This window comes from Nelusetta ayraudi, unplaced genomic scaffold (assembly GCF_046127955.1).
Source record: "Nelusetta ayraudi isolate G7.1 ecotype Tasmania unplaced genomic scaffold, CSIRO-AGI_Nayr_v1 ptg000084l, whole genome shotgun sequence".
NCBI lineage: Eukaryota > Metazoa > Chordata > Actinopteri > Tetraodontiformes > Monacanthidae > Nelusetta > Nelusetta ayraudi.
Window position 1 is genome coordinate 2,543,170 of NW_027466134.1, and position 25,881 is coordinate 2,569,050.

At 44.6% G+C, this 25,881-nt stretch overlaps 1 protein-coding gene across 1 annotated transcript; it reads right to left on the minus strand.

Moving 5' to 3' along the window:
- Positions 1-18,341: 18,341 nt before the first annotated feature.
- ttc14 (tetratricopeptide repeat domain 14) lies at positions 18,342-25,845 on the minus strand. The gene is made up of 12 exons (XM_076045631.1): positions 25,397-25,845; positions 24,918-25,045; positions 24,523-24,722; positions 24,078-24,162; positions 23,336-23,465; positions 22,855-23,010; positions 22,402-22,473; positions 22,185-22,304; positions 21,809-21,931; positions 21,328-21,445; positions 19,873-19,982; positions 18,342-19,539 (listed from the first exon to the last, which is right to left on the minus strand). The coding sequence occupies exons 1-12, from the start codon at positions 25,528-25,530 to the stop codon at positions 18,612-18,614; spliced, it is 2,304 nt and encodes a 767-aa protein (XP_075901746.1). The 5' UTR covers positions 25,531-25,845; the 3' UTR covers positions 18,342-18,611.
- Between the last annotated feature and the right edge of the window lie 36 nt (positions 25,846-25,881).

A 25,881-nucleotide genomic window follows, 5' to 3' on the forward strand; every position in this document is an offset into this window, starting at 1 on the left:
GTTGTTAAATGACAAACACCAAAATAACATTATTCATCCACTTATCAAATTGTCCTTCACATTCAAAACACTCCATAAAGATTTATTTACTTGTCTATTTTCCCGATAGGAGTGTTTCAACACTTACACCTGTGCGTAGGCACTTTTCACAATTAACCTCAACCACTGACATCTCAGACAAAAGATGCACAGATTAAAGGTAAATGGAATTCTAGACGGTGCTTTGAGGACCTAAAATAACGGAACACGAGACGTGATACCTCTAGAAATTAGGTATTAAGGTTCCCATTAATGGTCAACAGAGGTGGGTGGACGTCAGGTGTGATGTGGGCCAGATCTCTGCTCCCTCAGTATTTGTTATTGTTATTAGATTTAGAATTTAAAATCAAAACGACAACACTACCAATTATTGTGGCATGGAGGTTAATATCCAATGGCATGCCTTTCTATATTTCAGCGCAAACAATGTGGTGAAGTGTCATTTATTACAGCCATTTCCCTCAAACATCGCTTCATGCACATTACATTTAGTTTAATCATGGCAGGCACTGAAGTATTATGCCAGAAATTGTGCTATTTTCTCTCCAGCTCTTGACATTTATTGTGTGGAATGTCCTCTAACCATTCTTTTTTTTTTTTTTTTTTTCTAAATTAAACTGAGCCAGAATAGGTCGAATATACCTTTCTTCTAGCGCGGAGTACTCAATGTGCCTGACACTTGACTCACAAACTCTGTTGGGATTTGTTGAATATATATATCCTTGGACGTGAACGATCGCACAAAATATTTGAAACATGTCATCATATCGTCGCAAACTTTTGAAATAAATTCTGCGGCAGACAAACTAACAATCCTTGTAACTGACGGCCATAAAGGAAATGGTCAAAAAGAGTGCCTCATGAGAGCTTCATGAAATCCATTCATCACCACGAGAACTTGTATCATTGTCTTATATTTTAATGCTGTGCACTGGGGGAACTTTCAACTGTGGTGTTGACGGCATGGTGATGCACCTCAGCACATTAACACGTGAAAGCACATTTGAATTCAATGTAATTTAATGTATTGTTTAAATGCTTTTTCTCACGTGGAGGGTGTACTTCCGCTCTGCTCTTGTCAATCATGACACCGGCTGAACAGTGAGCGTACGATGATGCTATCAAATAGTTAGAGTTAATAAGTTATACCATAAGAAGGACGTCAATCACTAACTACTGACAGACACACTGCACAAACGAGCAGCTAATTAATACAAAACAATCACAAGACTTTGTTTACTCCACATAACACTTGAGTGTTGTCAGCCACATCATGTGACGTATTCATAATGGATCCGCCTTGGACGTATCTGTGTTGTATATTTATGTTTGGTGAGGACCTTGTCAGTCAAAAGTATTAAGAGTTTAACCACTTAAAGCTCAAACAAATATGTTTTGTCCAGGTTAGAACCGAGAGGGGGGAAAACGATGCCTACCTCCCCTTACATTTGAAGACTGAACACGCTTGACTGAGGGCGTCAAGGCCCTGGATAGTTTATGACAGATGTTTAGACATTTATATTTTATATTTTTTTTTACAGACGTGCTCCTTCAGGTGAACACACATTACACAGGGCCAGCCAAACAGAACTGCCGTGGATGTGATTTTTAGAAACAACCACTGTGACACCTAGTGGCCAACTATGAACCTCCTGGGGACGGTTCCCTTGATGAAATCCAATCTCACACATAATATAAACACTTATAGAATCAACTTTGGTAAGTCATTTTTGCATCAGACAATAGTGAAATCGGTGTAGAAATGTGTGTATGACGGGGGTAAAAAAAAAAAATGTAATCAGTTTATGTTCACTGTAATTATGTGCTAGACAAACACCAACCGTTTTATCATGAATTTGTTGTTACATCTGAAATGAGTCGTATGCTGGATATACTTAAATTGAAAGTAAAACTTGTTTTCATCTGAACAGTGAAGAAAATGCCAACAAATACAACCACAAATAGCCCCCAAATATAAACTAAAGCAAATAAGGAGACACTGCAGGTGCAATGTGAAAAATTGGCTTTAGAACTGTATGAGTTTTTAAGTATCAAAAAAATGTACATTTAGAATAAATCAGAATAAATACCTGATTTTAATACCTGATATACCTGACACGTCAGAGGAAACTGATGTAGTGGATGCGTCTGGACAAAACTAATTTTACTACAATGGAAAAAAAAATATTCTTCACTACATATTACACTTTACATCTCAACTCTCATCACCTAGAAAATGTAAAAAAAACATTTGCAAAAGTGTCAATTATTTGAATTCTATATCATAAAACTAAGCGTCAAGAAACTTTGACTTACGCCTTTTAAAAATATGGAATAGAAATGTTCATGGTATTGATTCCTCCGAACCTTAAAACAGTTATTTCTTTACAAAATATGCAATTAGCTTTTCACTGAGCATCCGACTTGTATCTCTCCTACAATAGAAACTCCCAATACAATTGTACAAATCTAGCAGGATTATGATTATGTGCTCGAGCCACTTCCAAGAGCAGCAGTGTTAGTGAACCAGAGAGGCTGAATCTACCAGCAGGTTGCGGTACAGACGCAGAGCAAGCTGAGGTTTAAATACTGCATCGTATTTAAGGTGATTGTATAAATATGGAACAGTACAACAATGTCCCATCGGTCTGAAATTCAAATTCAGGCAGATCACAAGGTTCATTCTGAGATGAGTGGTTAACAATATGATGCCAAAATAAAATCTTTGGCTGAACCCTAAGCCGAGTGAAAACACAAAGAAAATGTGCAACTCCAACAAACCATAGTAATGCCGTCTCTGTGTACAACTCTACTATGCAACAACATGCATTTGGCAATACTGCATATAAGCATGTAGGTTTTTCTGATAGAAAGATTTTCTGAAACATTTTCTGAAAAATATTCATATTATATATTTGCAGAGTGTTATAGCAATGTATCTCAGGGCAATATGTATGAGCAGGTGTTTCATCCCATGCAGGCAGAGGCAAGTCAAAACACAAGAAAGTAAGAAAGTAGATTAGCTGTAGGTTGTTGTATGTTTTGTGTGTGTGTTTGTGTTTGTGTGTGTGTGTGTGTGTGTGTGTGTGTGTGTGTAATTAAGGGCGGCACAAAGTGACAGTGACAGGAAATCTACAGATGGATGCAAAAATCATGCAAAAAAAGTAAAAAATAAATAAATAAATAAATAAATTTTGAGTAGGTAAAACTTGAAAATATGAAAATGGATGAAAAGTCAAAGACAGAATTTAAAATAAAGCAGGTTAAGAAGAACAAAACGCACTATATGTAAGCATCATAGCCATTCTGGCCGTGTCAAGGGCAGTTTCTCAGGAATCCAGACCAAGATGCCGTGTTCCTCTGCCGACGCACTTTGTCTCCACCGGGCTCAGCTCGCGCTGGAAAATATTCCTCCTGGTGGTGAGGACACCAAGCGCACACCCTCCTCAGTCTGCCGGAGAGTCTGTTCTCACGTTCCGATTTAAACCAGTTTACCAATTCCATTATGCTAAGCCTGAACACTGGTTGGGAAATGATGAACGATTATGTGAAACACATAATCTCCCTGCTGCACCATCACTGCAATATGACAGCCAAATTTCATTCATCCTATCCAATTTCTTCCTTATTTAAGGAAAGAAAATTACTGGTCCCAGTAATCAGATATGTAGCGGGGCTGTGTGCAAGAGTTAAGCCCACTCCCATTAGGCTTTCTGCCTTGCTTTTGCACACGCGCGTGCAAGCGCACGCACACACACACACACACACACACACACACACACACACACACACACACACACACACACACACAGAAGGTGGCCGGGGGGGAGGGGGAAGGATACACATGTTCCACACGTCTGACCCTCTCAGTTCTCACATCCCCTTTCACCCGTTTCAAGGACTGTTATTTGGCCTTGATATTTCCTCCACAACATCATCCGTTAGCGATGCCAGTTTGAAACACTGTGTGCTTGGAGTGGCTCCGAGAGCCGCACACGCACACGCACGCACACACACACACACACACACACACACACACACACACACACAGTTCCTCCATGCACATGCACATACATGTGCACACACTTTTGTTGCAGCTCAACAAAGTCCAAGTCCTCTAAATGTTCTTTACTCCCAACATCATTTCCAAAGATAAAAATAAAAAATAATAAAATAAATGTCATTTTTCGCAGGCCCCTGTGATTATCCTCATAATAAAACTCAATGGAAATGTAATGACGAGACCTTGTTTGGCGCCCCTCTCTTGCCTGAAAGTAAAATCTCCAAATCGTGCTCACACAACTTTAGGAAACAGGAAGCCGCGCATTGAGACCATGACTTGTTTGTTCTTCTTCTCCACACGTCTCCAATTTGTGGCTGCAATTGAGACTGCATGATGGGTTGTAATTGAAAATTAGAAGTACATCCTTTCTGTGTTTTTTTTCTCTCTTTTTTTCTCCATGGAGGTGTGCGTGTGGAGGGTTTGAGGATGGGGGATAGCCATGGGGAGGGGGGGTGGGGGGGATGTGGGTAATTTATCAGCCTTCATTGTTCCTGTGTGACACCTCCGGGGCCTGTTGCTGACAAGGAGCCCTGGAGCACCGGGACGCTCTCTGCTCGCCCGGGCCCTGCAGCGCCCCCTCTGCTTTGTCGCTAATTGTGGCCTCCTCTCCACTGAATTGTGATTCGGCTAAAAGAGCTTGTTGGCTCGATGCAATGAAGCTGCCCGGTGACGCTCTCGCCATTATCAAAGATACTCTTGATCTTTTCAAAAGCAGGAAATAGATTTTCTCTCTCTTTCTCTCTCTCTCTCTCTCTCTCTCTCTCTCTCTCTCTCTTTCCCAAGCCCCTGTTCAATCGCACGGGGGGGGTTGTCGGCGGGGCGGTGGGGGAGAGAAAAAAAAAGTAATTTGCAATGCGTCCATTAGTTCTTCATTAAAGCAAGATTAAATTGCACCTCAAATCACATCTGCCTTTTTTCCCAGAGTAAAGGGTGACAGTTTTAGGGGCAAAACTAATTACTAGTGCCAATGAATGAGAGAGGAAAACAGGGCTGTTTTTACATGAGATAGTGTGGCCTGTCATTATATTCAGACTAATTCCACTCTGCCTGCTCTCTTAATGAGACCAGACCGTCCTCACATCTCTCTCTCTCTCCCGCTCCCGCCCGTATCTGTATCTGCCCGCGCCTCAAATGTATAATTTCGATAGCACTTGGAGTTTGCATTAATTAATTTTTCCAGCGAGACCTGTTACAAGTGCCAAAATCTGTGATGTTCTGAATTATCACTCAGAGAGAAAGGACCAGGAGTGAGACGGGTGGGAGGTGGGAGGTGGGGGGGCGTGGGGGGGGTGGCTGACAGACAGAGGCAAAGGAAAAGACAGACAGACAGACAGACAGACAGACAGACAGACAGAGACCAAAACTGAACGTGAACTAACTTTCTGTGTTAACAAAGATCCTCCCTGTCCTCAGCCTGAAGGCTGAAAAGTCTGCACAATTGAATAAGTTGCAAGCAGAAGCATGAACAATGACAGTTGTTGTGTAAATGTAAACATGGTTGTGTAAATGTAAACATGGTTGTGTAAAGTAAACCACTCGATGTGTCATTGACTATTTTCTTTCCCTTTTCCTCCCCCCTCCAATCCTCTAGTTTTCCCATTATTATTATTATTATTATTATTATTATTATTATTATTATTATTATTATTATGAAGAAGAAGAAGAAGAAGAAGAAGAATCACAAAGCTTTTATGTCAGCAAGAGGTAAAAGTGGGATTGAGTTTTAAATGACTCGGTCAGCCAGGACAAGACAGTTATAGATGCCACTTTGGCCTCCTGAGCTTTTCATTTAAATTTCCTCTTTTTTTTAGGCCATCTTGGGAATATTTGCCAGCCATGTAAATAAACAAAGAGCTGTGCTTTAAAGGTCGAGTGTGTCATTGTCAGATTTCTTTTTTAGGAAGAAACAGCAACACCAAGTGGTCACATTTTAGATTGCAGCGCTCTATCGCTTCAGTACCCTGAGGGACTCCATACCTCCCCTCTCTGAGCTTGCCAGTGAACTACGGTGGCCAGCGAGCACCAACCCGTATGCTTCGTCCACCTTCTTCTTCATATGTATATATATACACAAATATGTGATATATTACTTATTACTGATAATTACTATATTACTATTACTTATAATGTACTGTGAGTATACACTTGTATTTATATATGAATGGGGAGTATGTTAAGCTTTTACCAATATAAAAGTTAAGCCAAATTTGACACACTGGACCTTTAATCATTGGCACTCAACCCTTCTTCTTTTCATACCTGCTGAAGTACTCCGGCTTCCGTGTCGCACCCCACCCGCCTTTGCTCGGCTGGGGATCGACAGACGCACCTCTCCAATGGTGCAGGTTAAGGGGTGGTTAGATTAGTCTGAGCGCTGAGAGCAGCCAAGTCTCGCAAACAGGATTTAGCATGTTGTCTCACAGTGGCAGCCCTGCCTGGGATCACATGGTGCTGATGAGCCCCGGGGGTGCGTAACACGCTTATGGCAGATACCCTGCGATTTACAGAGGCAGGAGAAGTGCAGAGTACACCGAGCGAACATGTGCGCATTTGTTAACAGTGCACAAAGTTGAGATGTTGGCATCTTTAAATGAGTCAACAATGTTTGCGAGGCTTTGCCTCAGCGCCACGTATAAATCTCTTAATGCACATTACAGGCTTTTCAGAGTTGCCAGCTGATTAGCCCCCTCTCAAGACGATTTTTCTGCCACCCTTAAAATATTATTTTTTTTTTCTACATACAGTGCATTTTTCCCCTTCTCCCCGCAAGGTAGCAAACCTCCTTTCCTTGCAAAAAAAAATATATGCACTAGCACTAATTTTTTTTTTTTAAGCGGAGGAATCACCCCACCGGTTTCTGCTGAGGAGAGATTTGGCTGCAGAGACTGCAGTGGTTCCAGAAATTCAAACCTCATACCATTCCAGGCCCGGGCTTATCCTAAGCTTGTTAGTATGTGTGATGCCGGGACAGATAGAGACCCTCTACATTACCATAACGCGGCTGAATTAACTATGATCTTCCCCCTGCACCCGGAGAAAACTGGCCCATAGAAGTTTTGCAATATGCTGCGCGGGACATTATCATAACATGCTATAATAAATGTTTATAATCTACTTAGGCGAGGAGCAAGGTTCAAATATGTTTCTATATTAGGCTTGTTAACGCTCCAGCCGCCCCCCCCCCCCCTCCCCCGCCAGGCATCAGGATGGGCCAGAGGAATGTGCACGCTTAACAAGAACTGGTAAAAATAAAAAGCTTTCGGAGAGGCGATTAATTAAGGTGGAGATGTTGAAGCGATGGATGACATAACTGAGAGGAAAAAACAGTTATGTCCTGTTGTCTTTGGCTCTTTGCACTACCTGACAGGTATAATTACACCGATTATCCATAATGAGTTTGTGTGAAGTGTGTGTACATTCACAGTCAATATTCATACATCTGACTGCTTGGAATTCTGCGCACTGCCCCCCGCTGCCAATCGAGAAAAATCAAAGGAAGGTATTTGTTCACGAGTCCAATGAGACACAGAAAAGAGGGCTTTGAGATAGCAGTTCAGTCACTACGCACTGCAATTGTAGAAGTGTACTGGGAAATATAATTTCTGAGTCGTTCTAAGCAATAAGATGATCTGCCTTTAAAAAAAAATAAAATACAACTTTTAGCAGAAGGAGCCGAGGTTGCTCCTCAAACGCTGATGGCCGTCATCTCCATGGCGCTTCGTGGTTTTCTGACATTCCCCACTTTTTCCTCACAGGGATCAGGTGGGAAGGACGTGAAGTCGACCTTGAAGAGCGACTACAGTGATAATGCATAGGGCCTGTCATGAAGCCGCTCCTGGGTCGCACTGCTTGGGCCTGGTTCTCGACTTTTTCAAGAGCTTCATCCACATGCACAAAAGACAACAGCAAATTTGACCGACTGGCAACAAGCATTGCAGTATACAAGCATAATCACTGATATTGGCCAAAGGAGGCTTGTGCTCAGCTTTCTTGATCTCTCCTTTTGAATAGGTCATATGATAAGTTACGCTAGTCTCAATAATAACTGCGCCGCCTCTCAGGTGGACAACCAGCCAACGTGTTTCGAAAACGGTGATAAACCGCAGGCCTCTAGGTTGGAACAAAAAAACAAACACGACCTTCATCTTAAATTTTGATTTGAAATGCAAACATTAGCCTTGTGTTTGCATCACTGACCAGACACACACACACACACACACACACACACTCCCTTCCTGCTCAATCACACTCCGAGCTGAAACGCCACGAGGCCGACCCGACTCACAACTGAAGGCGCATTAGCCGGCGCTACCCCCCCCCCCCCCCCACCCCCCAACCCCCCAACCCCCAAAAGTATCCTTATTATGCCGCTCGTCATATTTCGATAAACAGTAATTTGGCGGCAGCGGGGACAGCGGGGCCTGAATGGGACTTGTCTGTCTATCTGTCTCGGTGCCACTCGCGCCGTTTGTCTGCCGGGGCTGAGACCCCCTTCTCTCCCTCTCTCTGTTGACACGTATACATATCGCACACAAGGATTAGCGCGGCGGCGACTGTAACAAACCTCTCTTTTGCAAAAAAAAAAAATAAGAATGACAGAAAGAAATGGTCCAATTCTATAGTGGAGGTGCCCAGCCAGAAAATAGCATACTTAGACAACAATGGCGTGGTAAGTACCTTAGCAAGGATCAGCTCTGGCAGAGTGAAACACATTACAAAACAATGGCTGACTGCCTGGCTGCCTGGCTGCTCGGCTGCTTGGACGGCTGTCAGGGGGCTGCGAGGCCGCCTTGAGCTCGTCGCCACGCTGTTATTTGTTAGGCGGGGTTGGGGGGAGCGGTGGGGGGTGGGGATGCAAGAGAGAGCGCGCATCATCATCTCGCTCCTCATCGCCCCGTGAAGCGGCGAGTCTAATCCCGACTGCGACTGTGATCCCGGCATCCAAGAGAGTGGCGTGTGATGTTATTCCATCGCACCGACGACAAAGGCGACAAGAAGAAGAAGGAGCAGCAGCAGCGCCGACTCGGATGGCGAGCTGATGGGGTGTGAGAGCGTTTCCATGTCCTTCAAAGTTTCAAACGGGGCATCTCTCTGAGCTGGCAGTGCAAGGGCGAGGCGTGTCAAAGCTGCAGTGATCAGGTTGTTTGCAGTGATCTTGTAATTTTAGCCGCTTAAAACCAAAGACGAGGCCTTAAAATGCGGGAATAAAAAAATCTATATTTCTGAACTTAAGGCCATTGCTGAGGAGACATTTACAATTTCTGACATTTTAATGGAGATGCATTGAACACATGACAAAAAAAAAATCTGTATTTTTGAACTTTAGGCTGTTGATGAGGAAAAAAATGACAACTGTCAGATTGGAAGTTGTGTGTTTTTTAAAAAAAGGAATTAATCAATGAATGAACGAAAAGCACCTTATAAGCAACTGTGACTCATACATCTTTTTATGTTCTGAGGACAGAAACAGCTTCCTCCAATGTAACACATTAAAAAAAAGAAATGAACAATCCGAAGCAAATTAAAAAGCTCAATCCTATTTTCTTTCTTTTCCTTTTTAAATGACAAATAATCCGGCCGCCGAATTATGCTAAAATAACACAGAGATTATCCCAGCAATTATTAACCTCCATATCATGTGTTCAAAATTGCAAATTTAAATTCCAATATTTTTGATAGGATCTAAATCGGGAAGTCGAATATATTCTGGTTTTATTATTGGCCCAATAATGAGCGGAGATTGTTTAATGCAAGTTTAAAGTGGGAGAGGGCCTTAGTATGGTGGTGGTGGGGGGTGTTGCTAATGATATAAGAGCAAATATTGAAGCATCTCCTGGAAATCTGGCAGAAATCCTAATGTCACTCCTGTCCCCCCCCCCCCCCCCCCCCACAACCCCACCTTCCCTTTAATGCAAACCAAATGAGCCTGCACCGTAATAAGAAGCTTCCCAGAATTAGTTTCCGTTTGCAGAAAATTGCAAGAAAAAAAAAAACCCGCTAGTACTTTTATCTATGAATTTCACTCCGGCATAAGCAGGAGCAGGACGGGGGAGGGCGGAGGGGGGGTAGAAAAAAGGCGGACCCTCCTCCGACATTATTTGGATGACGTTCCATCAGTGGCAGCAGCAAGAAATAACATTGTGCAAATTCTATGCATGTTAATGATAAATAGGAATCCACCTGCTCACAGATAAAATGAGTTTAATTTCCCCCCCCCACACACACACACTCCCCCTCACCTCCACACACACACGCGCACAGACACACACACACACACCCACCTACGCCCATGTGCCTGCCTGGCCTTTTAGAAATTACTTATGCACAGCTATTATTAAAATAGGGCCGGAGCAAATGAGAAAGAAGCGCTATCTCTGCACAGAGTGGCTGGGTTTAGACTGCTGCTGCTGCTGCTGCTGCTGCTGCTGCCAGGACTCTGCTTCACACAGTCAGCGTTTCTTACACACACACACACACACACACACACACACACACACACACACACACACGCGCACAGGCAAACACTCGCACATTCACCTCCTCCCAGCTCTTGTGGCATCTCTGACCCAGTGTTTACTAAATTAACCTAAATCCCTCTTCTTTTTTTTTTGTTTTGGGGAGGGGGCGGGGGGGGGGTGTTGGGAGTTTTTGAAGTGTAATGGAATTTGCAAGCCCCTATGAGAACATCCATTTGCACGTGTGTCTATCTACGTGTATGCTAATGCGCACTTGTGTTCCAACGCGGGCGGAGGGGGCTTCTGCAATCTGTGTACTTTCTATCTGTGGATGTGCAGGCTTGTTTTGTCGCCAAGTGTTATTTTTTGACGCTGGAAGGAAAAATCTTCCTTTTCGGCTTCACAATGCACCCCTGCCCCTCGCCCCCTACCTCACCCTCCTCACCCCCACCGCCGCCGCCATCTCCAGACGGGCCGAGGATGTTTCAAAAGAACACCGGAGGCTTGGAAAATATCAGTGGTGGTCGTCGACTGCAGTATTTGCGGATGTCGCAGGGGGGGCATTGACTGCGATGGACGGCGTCTAAGTGGAGTGTGTAGGGTAAAAAGAGAGAAAAAAAGAGGCGAGAGTGGGAGTGTTTTTGTATAGAAGGTGCTGTATATTCTTCGCCACCTCTGCTCCATGAGCCAAACAACAGATTCCTCTCAGTCCCTCCCCGCTTGGCCTTGAACGCTTCGAGAACATTCTCGTTTTTTTTCTCATTTATTTCCGCACGCTTGGAGGACGTGCTGACGGACGCTCGTGCAGCCGCTCTCCAAGCTCAACTCGGGCCTCTTCGTGGCTCTAATTCAATAATGAGCGGAGACGGAGGTGGTGGTGGTGGTGGTGGGGGTTGGTGGTGGTGGAGGTGGTAGGAGATTAAAAAAAAGAAAACAAAACAATGTTCAAACTGGAACTCATTAGGGCCGGGGGTCGGTCAGGGTGGGGGGTGTAATCTGTGAACTGAGCACTCGAAGGTGACCGTATTTAGTCGTAGTAGTAGTAGTAGTAGTTTTTCAGGTAGCCGTACTTGACTTGAGTACCTTGGCTTTGGGGTCACTGCTCAGTTTGTTTTCAGTACAGAAGAAAAGTACACATGTATAAAATAACATTTGGTCATTTTTAAGTGTAAATATCCAATAATGGCTCGCTGGTCATAACTATCACTGATTTGCGTTTTGTTGTGCTGCAGTTGAAAAAGAGAGAGAGAAAAAAAAACCAATAGTATTGAAAGTACCAAAGCTGTTAAAAATGATCCAGATGGTCACACAAGACGTCTGGTCAATTCAGTCCAGAATATTATGTCGCAAATTACGAACGTACGTATCGTTAATGTATGAATGTATTGTTTCGTCAATGAGAAAAACATTTTTACTTTTCCCCTGAGTACATTTGAGAATCTTTACTCAGTTTTTATTTTACTTTATTTTCCACAGTAGTGATGCCCGAACTGCACGCTTGCAAAAAACAATGTCGGAACCTCTGTGCAGGAGGACGAGTCTTCGAGTCCTGGCGGCGCACGCGTGGCGACAATGAACGGCTCTTTTAAAATGGCAAAAAAAAAAGGGCACATTACGCCATTAGGCAGCGAGGAGCAACAAAAAGGAGACGTAGGACAATGATGTTTGCATTTTACGGTGGCGGTGGCGGTGGCGGTGGTGGTGGTGGGGGGGGACATCCCGCTGTGCGAATGCTTCCTAATGACGGCTCACCGGGTGGAAAATGTCGCCGTGGGGGATGTTAAGACTCTAATAAATAAGGGTTCCTACTCCACTTCATGCACTCTCAAGGCGGCAATTATGTCAAAACAGTGTTTTACAGGCTGCGACGGGCACGGAATATTTCTGTTACGGGCGAGGGGGGGTGGGGGGGTGGGTGGAAGGAAGGCCCTCAGTGTGCTTGACAGGTCTTCTTTATGCTGGAGGGGCTGAAGTTGAAATTACCGTGCCGCTTTGTGGTGATGTCACGGCGTAATGTTACTAAATGATATAGCATAGTTTCCAAATACTGTGGTTATTATTATTACAGAGTGTGAGGGCTGAGCAAAAAAATAAATAAAAGAAAAATCCCAGAGGCATGCTATCAGTTTGGAACGCTTCTCTGTGACACCAGCAGCATATAGTTTGGGTGGAAATGAAAAATAAACACTCTCTGAAAAGCTTTACCACCACTCCCCCCTCCCCCCTCCCCCCTCCGCCGCCGCCAGTAGCAATGATGAAGCTTATATACATTGGCAAATCTGTTTTAGTTTACACATCTAGCGTCGATCTATTCGTCTATCTATTTTCTGTTACCGCTTGTCCTGCATTCAAGTCGGAGGTTTGGGGAGGGTGATGGAGGCTATCCCAGGCGTATACGTATACCGCAGAACAGGAATTAAAGATATCAAGAAAGAATTATTTTGTCAAGTTTCCATTTCGAGAATAAAGTTGAAATGTCGTGATTGAAATTGTAAAGTCAAAATTTTGTGATGACAGTAAAAAATTACGAGAATAAAGTGGACATTTCGAGAATGAAGTCGAAATTTCGTATTTGTAAAGTTGAAATTCCAAGATTAAAGTTGAAATGAATAAAGAATAAAGTTGAACGGCTCTGCGCTCGAGCCGAGTGGAGTACTTTCACAAACTTTCAACTTAAAACTCAAAATGGAAACTGAAAAAACTTCCTTCCTGTCATTTATTTTCCTTATGGCCCTGATGGCCCTGATGGCCCGTCTTTGTCAAGGAAGGTGGTTCCGACAACTAATACACATCTGTCAAGACATGTTGTTTGTCTTTACGAAATGCATCTTGGGGGTTGAGAGCGTGAGGCGGATTCACATATCTTACAGTTAAAAACTATCAGGGAAAAAATACTTCAGTTTTCTATAGAGTTGTGGGTTGAGTCACGCGTTCGATTTCTAATTCAACTCATTCTCACTCATTTGAAGGCGCAGACTGCTTCCTGGCCTGTAGGTGTCTCACGCAGGCGTCTCTCCGAACACTAGCAGGTCTTTCCTGTCTTTCCGCCTGTTCTCTGTGTTTTCCAAAGCATGCGATCTGTCCTGACGACACTTGCTTCAGTCCTACTTTCCACAAAGACTTCATCGTGCAACGGTACTTACTATTGTGTCGCAAGGGTAGTTTTTCGCCTGAATTTAGGACGAAAACCGGATGAGCGGGTTCCCCCCTCATTGACCATTTCTGGTCGACCTCAGAAATGACTTTTTTTTTTTTTTTTTTTTTTTTTAATTGTGTGTGCGTGTGTGGAGAAGCCTTGAAAGGACTGGCAGTATTGTGTCAGCACTGAGACGAGGGCCGGCGATGGTGGTGGTGGTGGGGGGTGGGGGGGTGGAGGGTCTGACTGAATGGCAGCAGAGGACCCTACATCTTTAAATTCCTCATTATCCACTAACACGCGGACACCACGTCTGCTCCTTTTCCATTACTTACCCCTCCACATTGTCATGCTCCGAGAATTCAATGTAGTGCCTTTCATTGTGGAAAATGAAAAATGTCATTTTCCCCTTCTCTCTCACTCCCCCCCCCCCAACCCCTTTCTTAACACTAATTTAAAATGTCTCATCTCTCTCTGCATGTTCAACAGTCTGATTGCCTCAGTGCAGAAGAAAAAGGCCTAAGAGGAAGGAATCCCCCTCGCTTTGTGAAAAGGAGTCCAGGTGGAAGTGGAGGACTTGGAGGAGGGTGGTGGTGGTGGTGGTGGTGGTGGGGTTTTTGGGGGGGAAAGGGGAAGGGGGGGGGGGGTTAGTCAGAGGAGAATGGCGCGGGATGATTCACGAAGGAGAGAATCTGCAGCTTCATCAGAGTCAGTGGAGCGGGACAGCTGCTCCCGCCGCTGACCCCTCGGAACGAGCGGAGGCACCCACACCTCCAAGGACTCAAAGGTCTTCTTATTCCCTTCTCTCCTGCAGTCAGTCACACCGCCCCTGCCTTACTCCCTTCCCTCGGTCAGTCTTTCTTTTCATTTCTTCGACAATTCCCCCCCCCCCTCCGCTCTCAGCTTATAGCAGCGGCGTTAAGGGTCAGGCCTTAACCTCCCGGAGAATTAAAGTCCTTCAGCTCTGCAGGAAAGAACAGCGACGGCTCGCCTCTCGGTCGGCCAAAGCGCGCAGTGCACACGACTGTGTGTGTGTGTGTGTGTGTGTGTGTGTGTGTGTGTGCGCGCAAAGCTTTCTATGTTAATAGGGATGCAAACAAAAACAGTGAGAGCAGTTCCCACAAAAGCCCCCATGCTCAGTATTTTCGAAGAGTAAAGAAGCTTCATCATACACAGCGAACAAATTTGGCTGAAAGGGGCAGAACTGCTTCTGATTACAGTGTCCAATATATCCTGCGTTTTTATGAAAGGCACAGGGTTTTTGTTTTGCTTTTAAAGTCAATGTCTGCAAGGGAAATTTATGAAAATAAACAAACAGTAACAGTAGCTGAGTGTAATTATAAAAAAAGGACTGTTGCGTATATTTGTGATGGTTACCATTACCCAGTTGAAGGGTCACAGTGGGGAAATTTGAGGAGAGCTGTTTTGGCAAACTTTCGCTATACAAAGAAATATGATGGATGGATGGATGGATGGATGGATGGATGGATGATAGATGATGGATGGATGGATGGATGGATGGATGGATGGATGGATGTTGGATGGATGGATGATAGATGATGGATGGATGGATGGATGGATGATGGATGGATGGATGGATGGATGGATGGATGGATGTTGGATGGATGGATTGATAAATATCATGCCAGGATTGGTTGAAGGCTTGATCTTTATTAGAAACAACTGTTGGCACAATACTTTGTTCAAGGTTACTTAGAACTGCTTCTAATCTGTAATTAATTGATTTCTTACACAAAATTAGATCAATTTTGTCTCCGTGGATTGGAAGAACACGACTGTGCGCGGCCCACGTAAATAGTTCAATACAGACACGGTGTACCACTGCCCTCCAGTGGACATTTACATTACTGCAGGGGCATCGGGAATGAATCTGGACTTGACTCGTCATGGAATGTTTAGAAAGAAAAATTGAGATTTTGCTCCATCCTGACCATGTTTACACCCTGGCGGCGCAGCACATTTCTTGAATACACATCTGTGAGGCAAATATCCCCATCCACATCTCCATAGGACTCAGATCTGGTGCCGCTGGAGGCCAGTTGACTAGTGTGAACTTAAGAAACGGGTCTGGGTTTAGGTTGTTTATGCCAAAGTTTAAACCTACCATCCAAATGTTGCAGGAGAAACCTGGGCCTTGACCAGGAAATGCTTTTCAAATTTTCTACAGTCCAATTCCAGTGCAGCCTCTTTCTAGTTCTTAACCGAGTGGCCTCCAAGCAGCATTCTAACTAGGTTTGAGTTTCAGTCAGTTTTCCCATTTTTGAATCAATTGACTGACTGCCATTTGATTGGCTGATAAGCTATTTGCATTTACAAGCAATAGTTAAGCTTTTTCTTTCAGAAGCATTTAGCGTTTCATTAAACTAATAAAAGATAAAAATTCTTATGGAAAATCTTCAAAGTCTAAATATCAAATGTGATATTACTAAAACTACTGTCTTGAAGCTTGAAACAGGCAAATAGATCATAAACAGCTCCTTTAAAATACATAAAATGACACCTGATTTCAACGTCCAACGTTTCACTGCCAATCTTTGTTGTCTTCACAGTATTTGACAACTGTAATTGAAAAATCCATATCCCCTATTACTGTGGACACAGTGGCACCAGGATAATCCATGTGCTCAGCGATGCGTTTTGCTCTGGACCAAAAAAAAAAAAAAAAAAAAAAACCAGCTGCGCCTCCACTGATGACCAGCAGAGTGAGCACTCAATAAAAATAAAAGCAAGAAGTGCACTGTCACACAGATTAAGATGTCAGACACCAGACACAGGCAGGGCAGGATCAGGGGTATGTGTGTGTGTGTGTGTGTGTGTGTGTGTGTGTGTGTGTGTGTGTGTGTCCAGGGTGAGATGAACAGAGCCCTATATTAGTGGTTAATCTGCCCTAACAAGATAGACTTGGACATGTAGCTGCATCACTGATGATGGAGCTGGTAATGATGGAGGAGGGAAGCCCAGAGTTTGGCGTCTAAGCTTGAAGTAAGCTACTTTGGCACGGGGCAACGCACGGCTGGTCGCGCAAGCTGCAAGCGTGTGCGAGAGTCCGGTTATTTAATCAAATATGTGACACCAAGTAGCTTAAAGCAGCCGCTAAACTAAGCCATAATGCCATTTGGGGGGGGTCTAGTTCATTAAGTTTGAGGATGTGAGACCAGCGGATGTTTGAAACAATCTGGAGAAACAAAAGTTAGAGCTCAGAAATTATATATATGTGCATATATATATACATACATATACATATATGTATACACATTTATACAATACATCTACGTTTTAGCCTTTAATCAAAGTTGCTTTAGAATGCAAAGTCTGGAGTCACTTTAAGGAGCCAGTCTGCAGGAGAATCTACTTAACTGTTTAATTTCCAAATTTGCCCTTTATCGTTCACAGGTTATATTCATATCAATCACAAAAGTACTCAAAACATTGAAATGAAAGTGGACAGAGACCAGCAAGCCGTTATCATTGATCTCCGATTTGCAATGCTGCTGTGCGTCTCTCAGCTTTTTACTTCTGGACTTTCCCAAAATCTTGTTGAGCAAAGTTCGACTCCAGCGAACAAGCAGGAAGGAAAACTCCAGCCAAGCCAGTGGTGCTGGCACTCCCCTGAACATCAAACAGGGCCGACATACAGTCGCTTCCATGCATGTTCAGGATCAATATCCTTCTGTAAATGAACTTCCTTCCACACGTATTAGTGAGGCAGGAGGGACCTGGGCCTCTCCAAATGCAGTGGGGTTTCTCTGGCAGCTGTATCCGGCGCAAGTGGCCTGAAACAGCCTGCAGCTGAAGATTTCCACTGGAGGTTTTCAGCACCGCTCGCCTTACATCATCACAGGCTGCCGCCTGAGACATGCAAGCCTATTGCAACAGCCGAGTTAAATTTGAGGAATATTAATAGCCCAAAGACCATTTGACCTTCAGTGCTTCGTGCTTACGATTTCTTTTTTTTCTTTTTTTTTTTATCTTTATTTCGAGTGAGCTTCTTTTCTCTCTTTTGATGCTCTGCATCAAAACACACCGACATCCCGACTGGGACAGCGATGGCAGATTGAATACAAAATATCCAACAGAAAATTGAAAGTACACCCAGCATATACATGCTATGGTGGGATACTCAATATTAGTGTCTGAAAAAAGAAACTGAACTTGGAGTTACTTAACTGCACCTCTCACCAAAGATGCAAATGAGGCTTTCAAAACACTGACATTCACGTGAGGCCAGTATTCATGAGAAGCTTTATCAAGGTTTTAAACAGTGACCGCTTTGTCTAAATAAAGAGCAAGGATGCCACATTTTTGTTGATCATACAAGATTATGTGCATTTTCTTCCAGCATTCCAGTTGTCAACACAGGGAGAAAGGCAAGAAAAAAAACAACAGGCACGATCAAATCAATTTGATAATCCACGTTTTATTATTAGTCTATTTTACTTAAGTGAATGGATCACACACAGTATCTGCAGAGTAAACCATGACAAGGCCGAGCTAACAGGTTGCCGGAGAGAGGATCTGACAGAAGCCACCGAGGAAACGCACAACAAGGCACAAGGCAGTAAATGCATGCAGTGTCCGACTCTCTGCTACTGCAAAAGGGGAAATCATTTTTTTTTTTTTTGAACTAGGAGATGAACCCGAAAGAGAAATTCAAGTCGGTCGATAATACAACGTCAAGTTCGCACTGTGTTCGCCGCAGTTCCTCCCACAACTTAAATCTAGCAACAAAAAAAAAAAAAGAAAAAATGGGAAAAGGGAAAAAGTAAAAATGAATAGACACATTTTCTGCAAGGCTGAAGACGACTGGCAGCAGCTGAACAGACGAAGTCGTGACGTAGAGCCTTGAATGTTGAACTTCACTGGTGGAGCTTTCACTTATTGGGAGGTTCCCTGGCCGTTACAGCTTGGGCCTGCCGCCCTTCTCCTTCTCAAACTGGGCGATCTGACTGAAGATGTCCAGCAGGTTGGGCGGGAGCTCTTTCTTGGGCCTCGAAGCGCTCTGTTCTGGTCGGGTTCCGTTGCCCGCTGCTCTGCTGCCCTGCACTGCGGCTGCTCTGCCCTCGCCCTGCCCTCCGGCCGAGGACCCTCCCTCCTGAATCCAGCCTCGCCCTCTGCTCTCATACCTACCCCCGTCCGAGGAGTTCCTCCTGAAGGCGTCCTGCCTCGCCCGGCCACCCTTCTGGTTCTGGGAGGGTTGGGTTCTGGCGCCGCCGGGCTTCCTGGAGCCCTCGTGCTCGGTGGAGGAGCAGGACTCTCTTCGCCTGGCGTCCCCGTCCAGGCTGCTTCTCCTGCGGGAGTCTCCGTCCCTGCTGTCCCTCCCTGCCTCTTTGCTCCTGTCCCTGCGTTCTCCCTCCGCCTGCTCTGCGCTTCCACCCCGACTGTTTCTCCCTTCGCCCGTCTTCTCCGTCTCTCTTCCTCTCCTCCCTCGGTGCGAGGAGTTGGAAACGCGGTCGTCGTCGTCCGAAGCTCCTGGTAAAGAATACAAGGACGCGATGCGCCGCTCCTCGGCGTCGTCGCCCTCCTCGGCTCCGAACCCGGGGCCTCCACTCTGGTTGAGGAAGGTGGCCGAGGTGTTGGGCGGAGCGGGGAACCATTCCAACTCCTCCTCCTCTTCCTCCTCCTCCCCCCGTTTCCTTTCTTTCCTGCCCTTACCCTCGGCACTCCTCGACGAGACCCTGCGCTTCGACCTGTGCTTCTTCTTCCTCTTCTTCTTAGACCTCCTGCGAGCCGAGGAGGAGGACGAGGACGAGGAGGAGGAAGAGGAACCCCTGCTGGAGGAAGTGGAGGACGACGAAGAGGTCGACCTCTTGCGTTTTTTCTTCATCCTGCGGACGTGAGAACGTGACGTGAGAGGGACGCTCGCCTCCAGACGCAGATGTGAACGCTTCTGAATTCATCATCGGCGATGTAAAAAAAATTAAACATATTACAAATTATATTTTATAAATAACGTAACAAATTACTGTTTATTATGTCAACTAGATACCGCACTATAGCACTATTAATATTACACTGCAATTATTATTACCACTATTATTATTTTACTGACACTATCATAATACACGAGCAGCCAAATGTGATTTGACGCGTGGCAAATAAAAACCTTCAACTCTGCGTTCACCTTCCGCACCGGCCGCACGAGATCAGAACCAACTCACCTCTTCTCCTCCTTCAGGATCTTACGCAATTTCTCGGCGCTGATCTGGCTGTTGCTGGCTTTGACCGCCGGCTCCTTCGCCTGCATTTCTTCCCGCAGGCGAATCGATTTCTTCACAGTTGCCAGAAAAGGCAAAAGGCAAGGACGTGACATTGGCAGGCAGAGATCCACCCAGACGCATTCCAACATGCGCACAGCATGACCCAGAGGCATGCGACAGGAAACCCCCAAGAGCGCAAAGCAGCCATTTATTTGGGAAAAATTGTTTGTTTGTTTTTTTGTTTTTGTTTTTGTTTTTTTTTTTTGGGGGGGGGGGGGGGTTAAAAACAAAACAAAACAAAAAAAATAAAGCAAATTTGAAATGCGCAGCCCAAGGTGGGAACGACGCACACAGAATTCACAGATGACGGAATGACGGAGACACACGACGGCGGGGCCGTTTTATTTACCACAGCGGTGTAAATCCCAGAGCGCAGTAGTCGGCAGAGGGATGGCGGGATGGAGGGAAGGAAGGAGTGCAGGGCAGAGAGGGCGACGGAGCGGTCGGTTCCCGTGGAGACGGGGAAGGTGTCAGAGTTACCGTGTTTGTTACGCGGACGCAGCAGGAAAACAACAGAGTTCAGTGGAGCGGCGGCGGTCGTCGTGGTCGTGGTCGTGCAGTTTTTATTTTGGCCACCAGAGGACGGGGGGGGGGGCGACCAAGGCAGATGGCAGAGTCAGTGGGGGCGAGGGGTCCCAGGGTCACAGAGAGACACAGATACACACACACACACCGGAGGACTTTGTCAGTATTACATAAACCACAGCCAAGGCCAATGAAGATTCTCACAGCAGCGGCGGCCTGGAAGCTCGACAGCGCCCCCTGCGTGAGCCACTCTGTACTGAACATGGCAACCTGGCCTGGTTTGATTTTCAGGACTAAACAAATGCGATTATTGCCCAGACGCACCGAAAAGTGACGTGTCACCTTCATAATCACTTTGTTGCGTTTTACTCTGGAGGAAGTTCATCGCAACGGGCTTCAATCTGCAGGCTACCTGCGTTCCTGTCTTGTTGTCTTATAGCGTGACACAAAAAGGTAATTATAAAGTAAATCATGGATGAATTATACTAACACTGTGTAATATTCCAGAGAGTCGGGCAAAATAATGTATACACAAAGCAGGAGAAGAAAAACTTGCGTAAGTATTTCAATACCAAAGCCACCCAGACATCACAAGATTAATACAGGCTGCCTTTGGCCACTACAAGTATTTATACGTATAGAAGTTCTTATACAAACTAAATATTTCTGCATTATTCTGGCTGAGTCTGTATGTATGAACGCAGTAAAGGACAGAACCATGTCAGGAACAAACTGCTCTGCCCCATCACACTTTAAAGTAAAGTGCAATGAATCCAAACTGCTAACATGATGCACTGGTGTGTGTGTGTTTGTGTAATGTGGCCCGCTCACCTGTATGGTTTCGGTGATTTTGTGCAGCGCCTCCTTTGCCTCTGGGTTTGTTTCGTCGAGCGATAGCGCTCTCCTGTACAGGCCCTCGGCCGTGACCAGTTTCTCCTGCTCTTCCAGCCTGGAACACACGAGGGCGCCCATCGTTAAAAGTGACACAGTTGCTGTTCCGAGCCAAAGATAGTGAGGACTCTGCCGCCCGCTCCCGCCGTCATTGTATTTTCATTACGCAACAGATCGTAATCACACGACTAATTGCCTCGTTAGTCGCACGAAGGTTATGATGCAATAGCAGGTGCGCCGGGATATACTGTATACCGGTGTTTCTCAACTGGTGGGTCGCGGAGCTATATTATATATATTTATTTAAATATTATATTTAGAGAAAATGTTGGGCATTTATTTTGAAGGACACACAATTCAATTTAATTTAATTTAATAATTTATACACAAGACATGCTAGCGGGCGGTCTTGACTGCTTACTGTTTTCCTCTCTCCACCAGTGTCTGACAGAGATATTTCTTGGCGTTGCGGTGATCGGGACAGTTCTCCAGAGCCAACTCAAAGTCCGATATCGCCTTCATGATGCTGCCTTTATTAGCATACCTGTAATAGGCACGTAGAGATTCATTACGCAAGAAACGACACACACACACACACACACACACACACACACACACACACACACACACACACACACACACACACACACACACACACACACACACACACACACACACACAGGTTCGAATAAAACCACTCACTACTTCCTCCTAAAGGACACAGGTATAGGCTTGCCAACAGACAGTGACAAAGCATCAGACCAGTGATAAGTGGCGATCATGCATGCGGAACTCACAGGGCTCCTCGAGCCACCAGGGCCTCCACATTAGAGGTGTCAATCTCCAGGGCTTTGTTGTACTCGTTCATGGCTTCGACATGGCGGCCGTGTTTGAAGTGGGTCACACCTGCGCGCACGCTGCAAAAAGTGGGAAAGATAAACAGAAAAATTCAGGTAAAAAAAAAAGTTTATTCAAGTCAACAATAAAGCATTTCAGATGAATGTTTGCCGTTACCACTTCAAGGCCCAGGACGCAGACTGTTTCTTTCTGATGACGGAGGCAAAATCCTCCTTTTGAAACACGTTGCTGTCAGGAGCACAGAGGAAGAGGAAGAGAGAGCACAAAGTGACAACATAATCCATTAGGTTGAAAACATGTTACCTTTAGATCACTGTTAAGATAAGAGTCAAGGATGAAAACTAAATAAATAATTCATCTAATATTGAACCTCAAGAAATGTTTATTTCTCTTCTCTCTGAAAAAAAAAACTGCACTTTCCGAGATGAAAATGTTGGGAAAATATTTTCTATTCAATAAAAAAACATCTGTCGAAACAGTTTCACAAATTTCTCATTTCAAAATCAGCCTTTGTCGAAAGACGGTCAGCCTGCTGCCGACAGGTCGAGACCGCCATCCTCCAACCAACAAACGTCTTTCTCCAAGACAGCGGATTGAGGGGATTCTCACCTCTGCAGGCCTCTCATCATCGACGGGGGGTAGATGTCACTGACTCCCACCTTCTCCAGGAGGAAGTCAACCACAGAGGGGTTGTGGTAGCCATGGCAACCCCTGAGTATGTGTTCATATGTCTGACTGGAGTCTGCAGCTGCTCGAACACTCCGACTGTAAGAAGCAAGTTGAGGAAAAACAAATAAAGATATGCTATTCAATGTATTCTAGATCAGTGGTTCTTAGCAGGTCGAGTCTCAGGACTGACTTTTTTTTTCCTTATCATGAAGTCACCACCCAAATTTATTAAGAAAAAACAACACCAGTTGAGAACACTGTTCTAAAGCTTCACAAAATATTGAAGAAAAATCCTCTCTTTTAAAATTGTTGTTTCAGGCACACTTTAATTTATTTGGCCCAATATTGACTAAACAAGCTCATTCTAGCATTAAAATATCAGCGTTCTTCTTGGACTGGGTGTGGCCTGCTGCATACTTGCCTGTAGTGCACTGGCAGCTCCTCCCGCACCACAACACCCAGTTTAATGTGCTCCAGGGTGGGAGGAAGCGCGGCCTGGTGGAGGGAGACGGTGATCTTCTCCTGGAAGCGGTCGATGTCTTTCACCGCAGCTGCAAAAGAAGAGAGCAAAACATTTCAGAGCGCACTTATTATAATAACCTCGAGATACCAAAAGGTTTCCACCCCACCCACAATTTGACAAAGGTGTCAGAAATGAGGCAAATGGAGAAAATTAAAGGCTGGTTAAATGGTTTTGCTCAAAGATGTTAAACACAAATAAAATGAATGATGGAAATTATCAGGGAAAAAAAAAGTTGGTTAGACAACCCTCTCCTCCCCCCCCCCTTCTACTTCTGATCACTTATTATTCATACTAATGGAAGTACTGGGAACCTTACAATGATTCAGCAAATTATTAAAACGATAATAAAACTAATTCTGACCAAAGCTTGACTGAAGTGTCAAACAGTTTTTTATGCATTGAATCAATGTTACTATTATTCTCCCATCTGCTTGGTTTGCCTTGTAGAAACAGCTGCATTCAAGAGAGAAAACAGTAGCTTTTGTATTCCTTTTTTTAGCCAAAACCCTCACATTATTTCAACAAGTTAATCAGATCTGTTGATGTGGTTGATGTCACTGTTCCACTAGCCGGCAGCACCCAGCAGTGACAAGCTGCAGTCCATTTGCAGTGATTCTTAGACAATATGAATCTTGCTTACCTCTGATAAGGTCACCAACTTGGTAGTAGGACAAAGGATCATCGTGGCTGCCAGTAGACGGAATCTCTTTAATGTGACATAGAGCCTGGTGGGGAAATGAATGTAATCATAGTTAGAATTGCTGCGGAGGAAGACGTTTGCTTCCTTTGCTTCCTGGTCCTTTGCTCTTGAGACCTTGAGATTTCTTTTTTTTTTTTTGGGGGGGGGATTAGGGATGAGCAAGTCATAACAGTATCTGCTCATTGCTAAATTGAAATTTGTTGTGCAACTACAGATTCAGAAAGGATGTCCGGAATAGTGACTGTGAACAAACTGTTTTCAGACCAAGTTTAGTAACAATTACAACACAGTGCAGAAACTAAGTCAAACAAGGAAAGGAGGAGAAATTGAAACGATGCCGTCATGGTTTAGTTGTGCACAAGATGAATGCGTCTCTTCAACCTACCGACAGCTCTAGATCTTCGATGTCTCTCTTCAGCCCCATTGCCGTGCAAAGCAAGGTGAGGAAGAAGCCGTACTCTCGAATGTTGTTGATCCTTCCCACCACGACGTCTCCTCGTTCCAGATCCCGATACAGCATGGCTCTCCTCTCGTCATAAGACACCTCCATGAATAACTCCAACGGTGGCATGATGGCACACGGTTCTAGGTAAAGCAAAGGCAAGAATAATATGAATAAGGATTTTGACGAACAAGCAGTTTGATGAACAAGCAACAATGCAGCCTTAAAATTCAGAGGTAGAAAGTATGAAGTACAAACAGATGCAAAATTAAAACACACACACAATCTAGACATTTAGGTTCACTGTAGTTTAAAAAAAACAAAAAAAAAACCAACACCTGCAGCCTCCTCGTCTTCTTCGTGCGCGTCCTCTTGATGGGTCACAGTCTTCCATGCTTGACAGAAGAGGAGGTCAGCCTTCCTGGCAATAAACTGCTCTATGAGGGGGTTCCCGTGCTCTTCACTCCTAGACAACAACCAAAAAAAAATATGAATACAAAAACACAGCTATTCAGCAGAGGGGTGAGCAAACATTCGCCATTATCTTGTGCAAACCTGGACAAAAAATAAATAAATGAAAATAAAAAAGGGCAATGAGCTGCAGCTCTCAGTCATTTAAGAAATACAACGTAAGTTACAATTTAGAAAAGTTAAAACTAAAAAAAAAAGTGAAACAAAGTGATGAAGTATTTATACTCCAAAGTGATAAACGTGGGTGGCGGGTAATGGAAAATCACTGGAACGTTTTTTTTCTGGGGAATGCATCGTAAACTTGAGTAGCTGCACGTTTACAGAGGCGCTCGTCGACTCGACGTACCTCTCGTACGTGGCTTTGCTCAGATCGGAAGCCACAGCCTGGAAGTCGGGGTTTTCTGTCTGCTCGCATTTCAGTTTGTTGAGCAGCGGCTCTCCGTGATAAGCCAGACACTGCCTCAACAATTCTCTGTCCATTCTCCCATAGATAAGAGCCACATTACTGGACAGGTCGATAAGTGGGTTAACTCCAGCACAGCATTGCACTGCTCTGCACCGCCTGGCTAGCTGGGCTAGTTATGCTAACACACGAACGAAAGCGGAAGAATTTCAAGTCGTTTGTTTTAAAGCTCTCGCCAGCCAGCCGGAAAATTGAACATATCCCACAATCACGTTCGTTTTCAAAAAGCCAAACGAAAGTGTAATAATATTAGCATGTGCATTTGCAAGAGGAGCAAGTTAACGACTTAAATGTTTGCCCGTCGCCTTGCTGTACGTACTGCGCATGCGCAAACTGTGTGTTACACTTACTCCAGTCGTGAGAAACAA

Bases quoted from the DNA above. Each gene is read 5' to 3' on its own strand.
- ttc14 (XM_076045631.1), bottom strand. From the start codon at position 25,530: ATGGACAGAGAATTGTTGAGGCAGTGTCTGGCTTATCACGGAGAGCCG. The intron at 24,723-24,917 runs GTGTTGGTTTTT...TGCTTTACCTAG, and splicing joins AGAAGACGAGGAGGCTGCAG to AACCGTGTGCCATCATGCCA. The intron at 21,446-21,808 runs GTAAGCAGTCAA...CGTGTGTTCCAG, and splicing joins CTGGTGGAGAGAGGAAAACA to GCTGGAAGAGCAGGAGAAAC.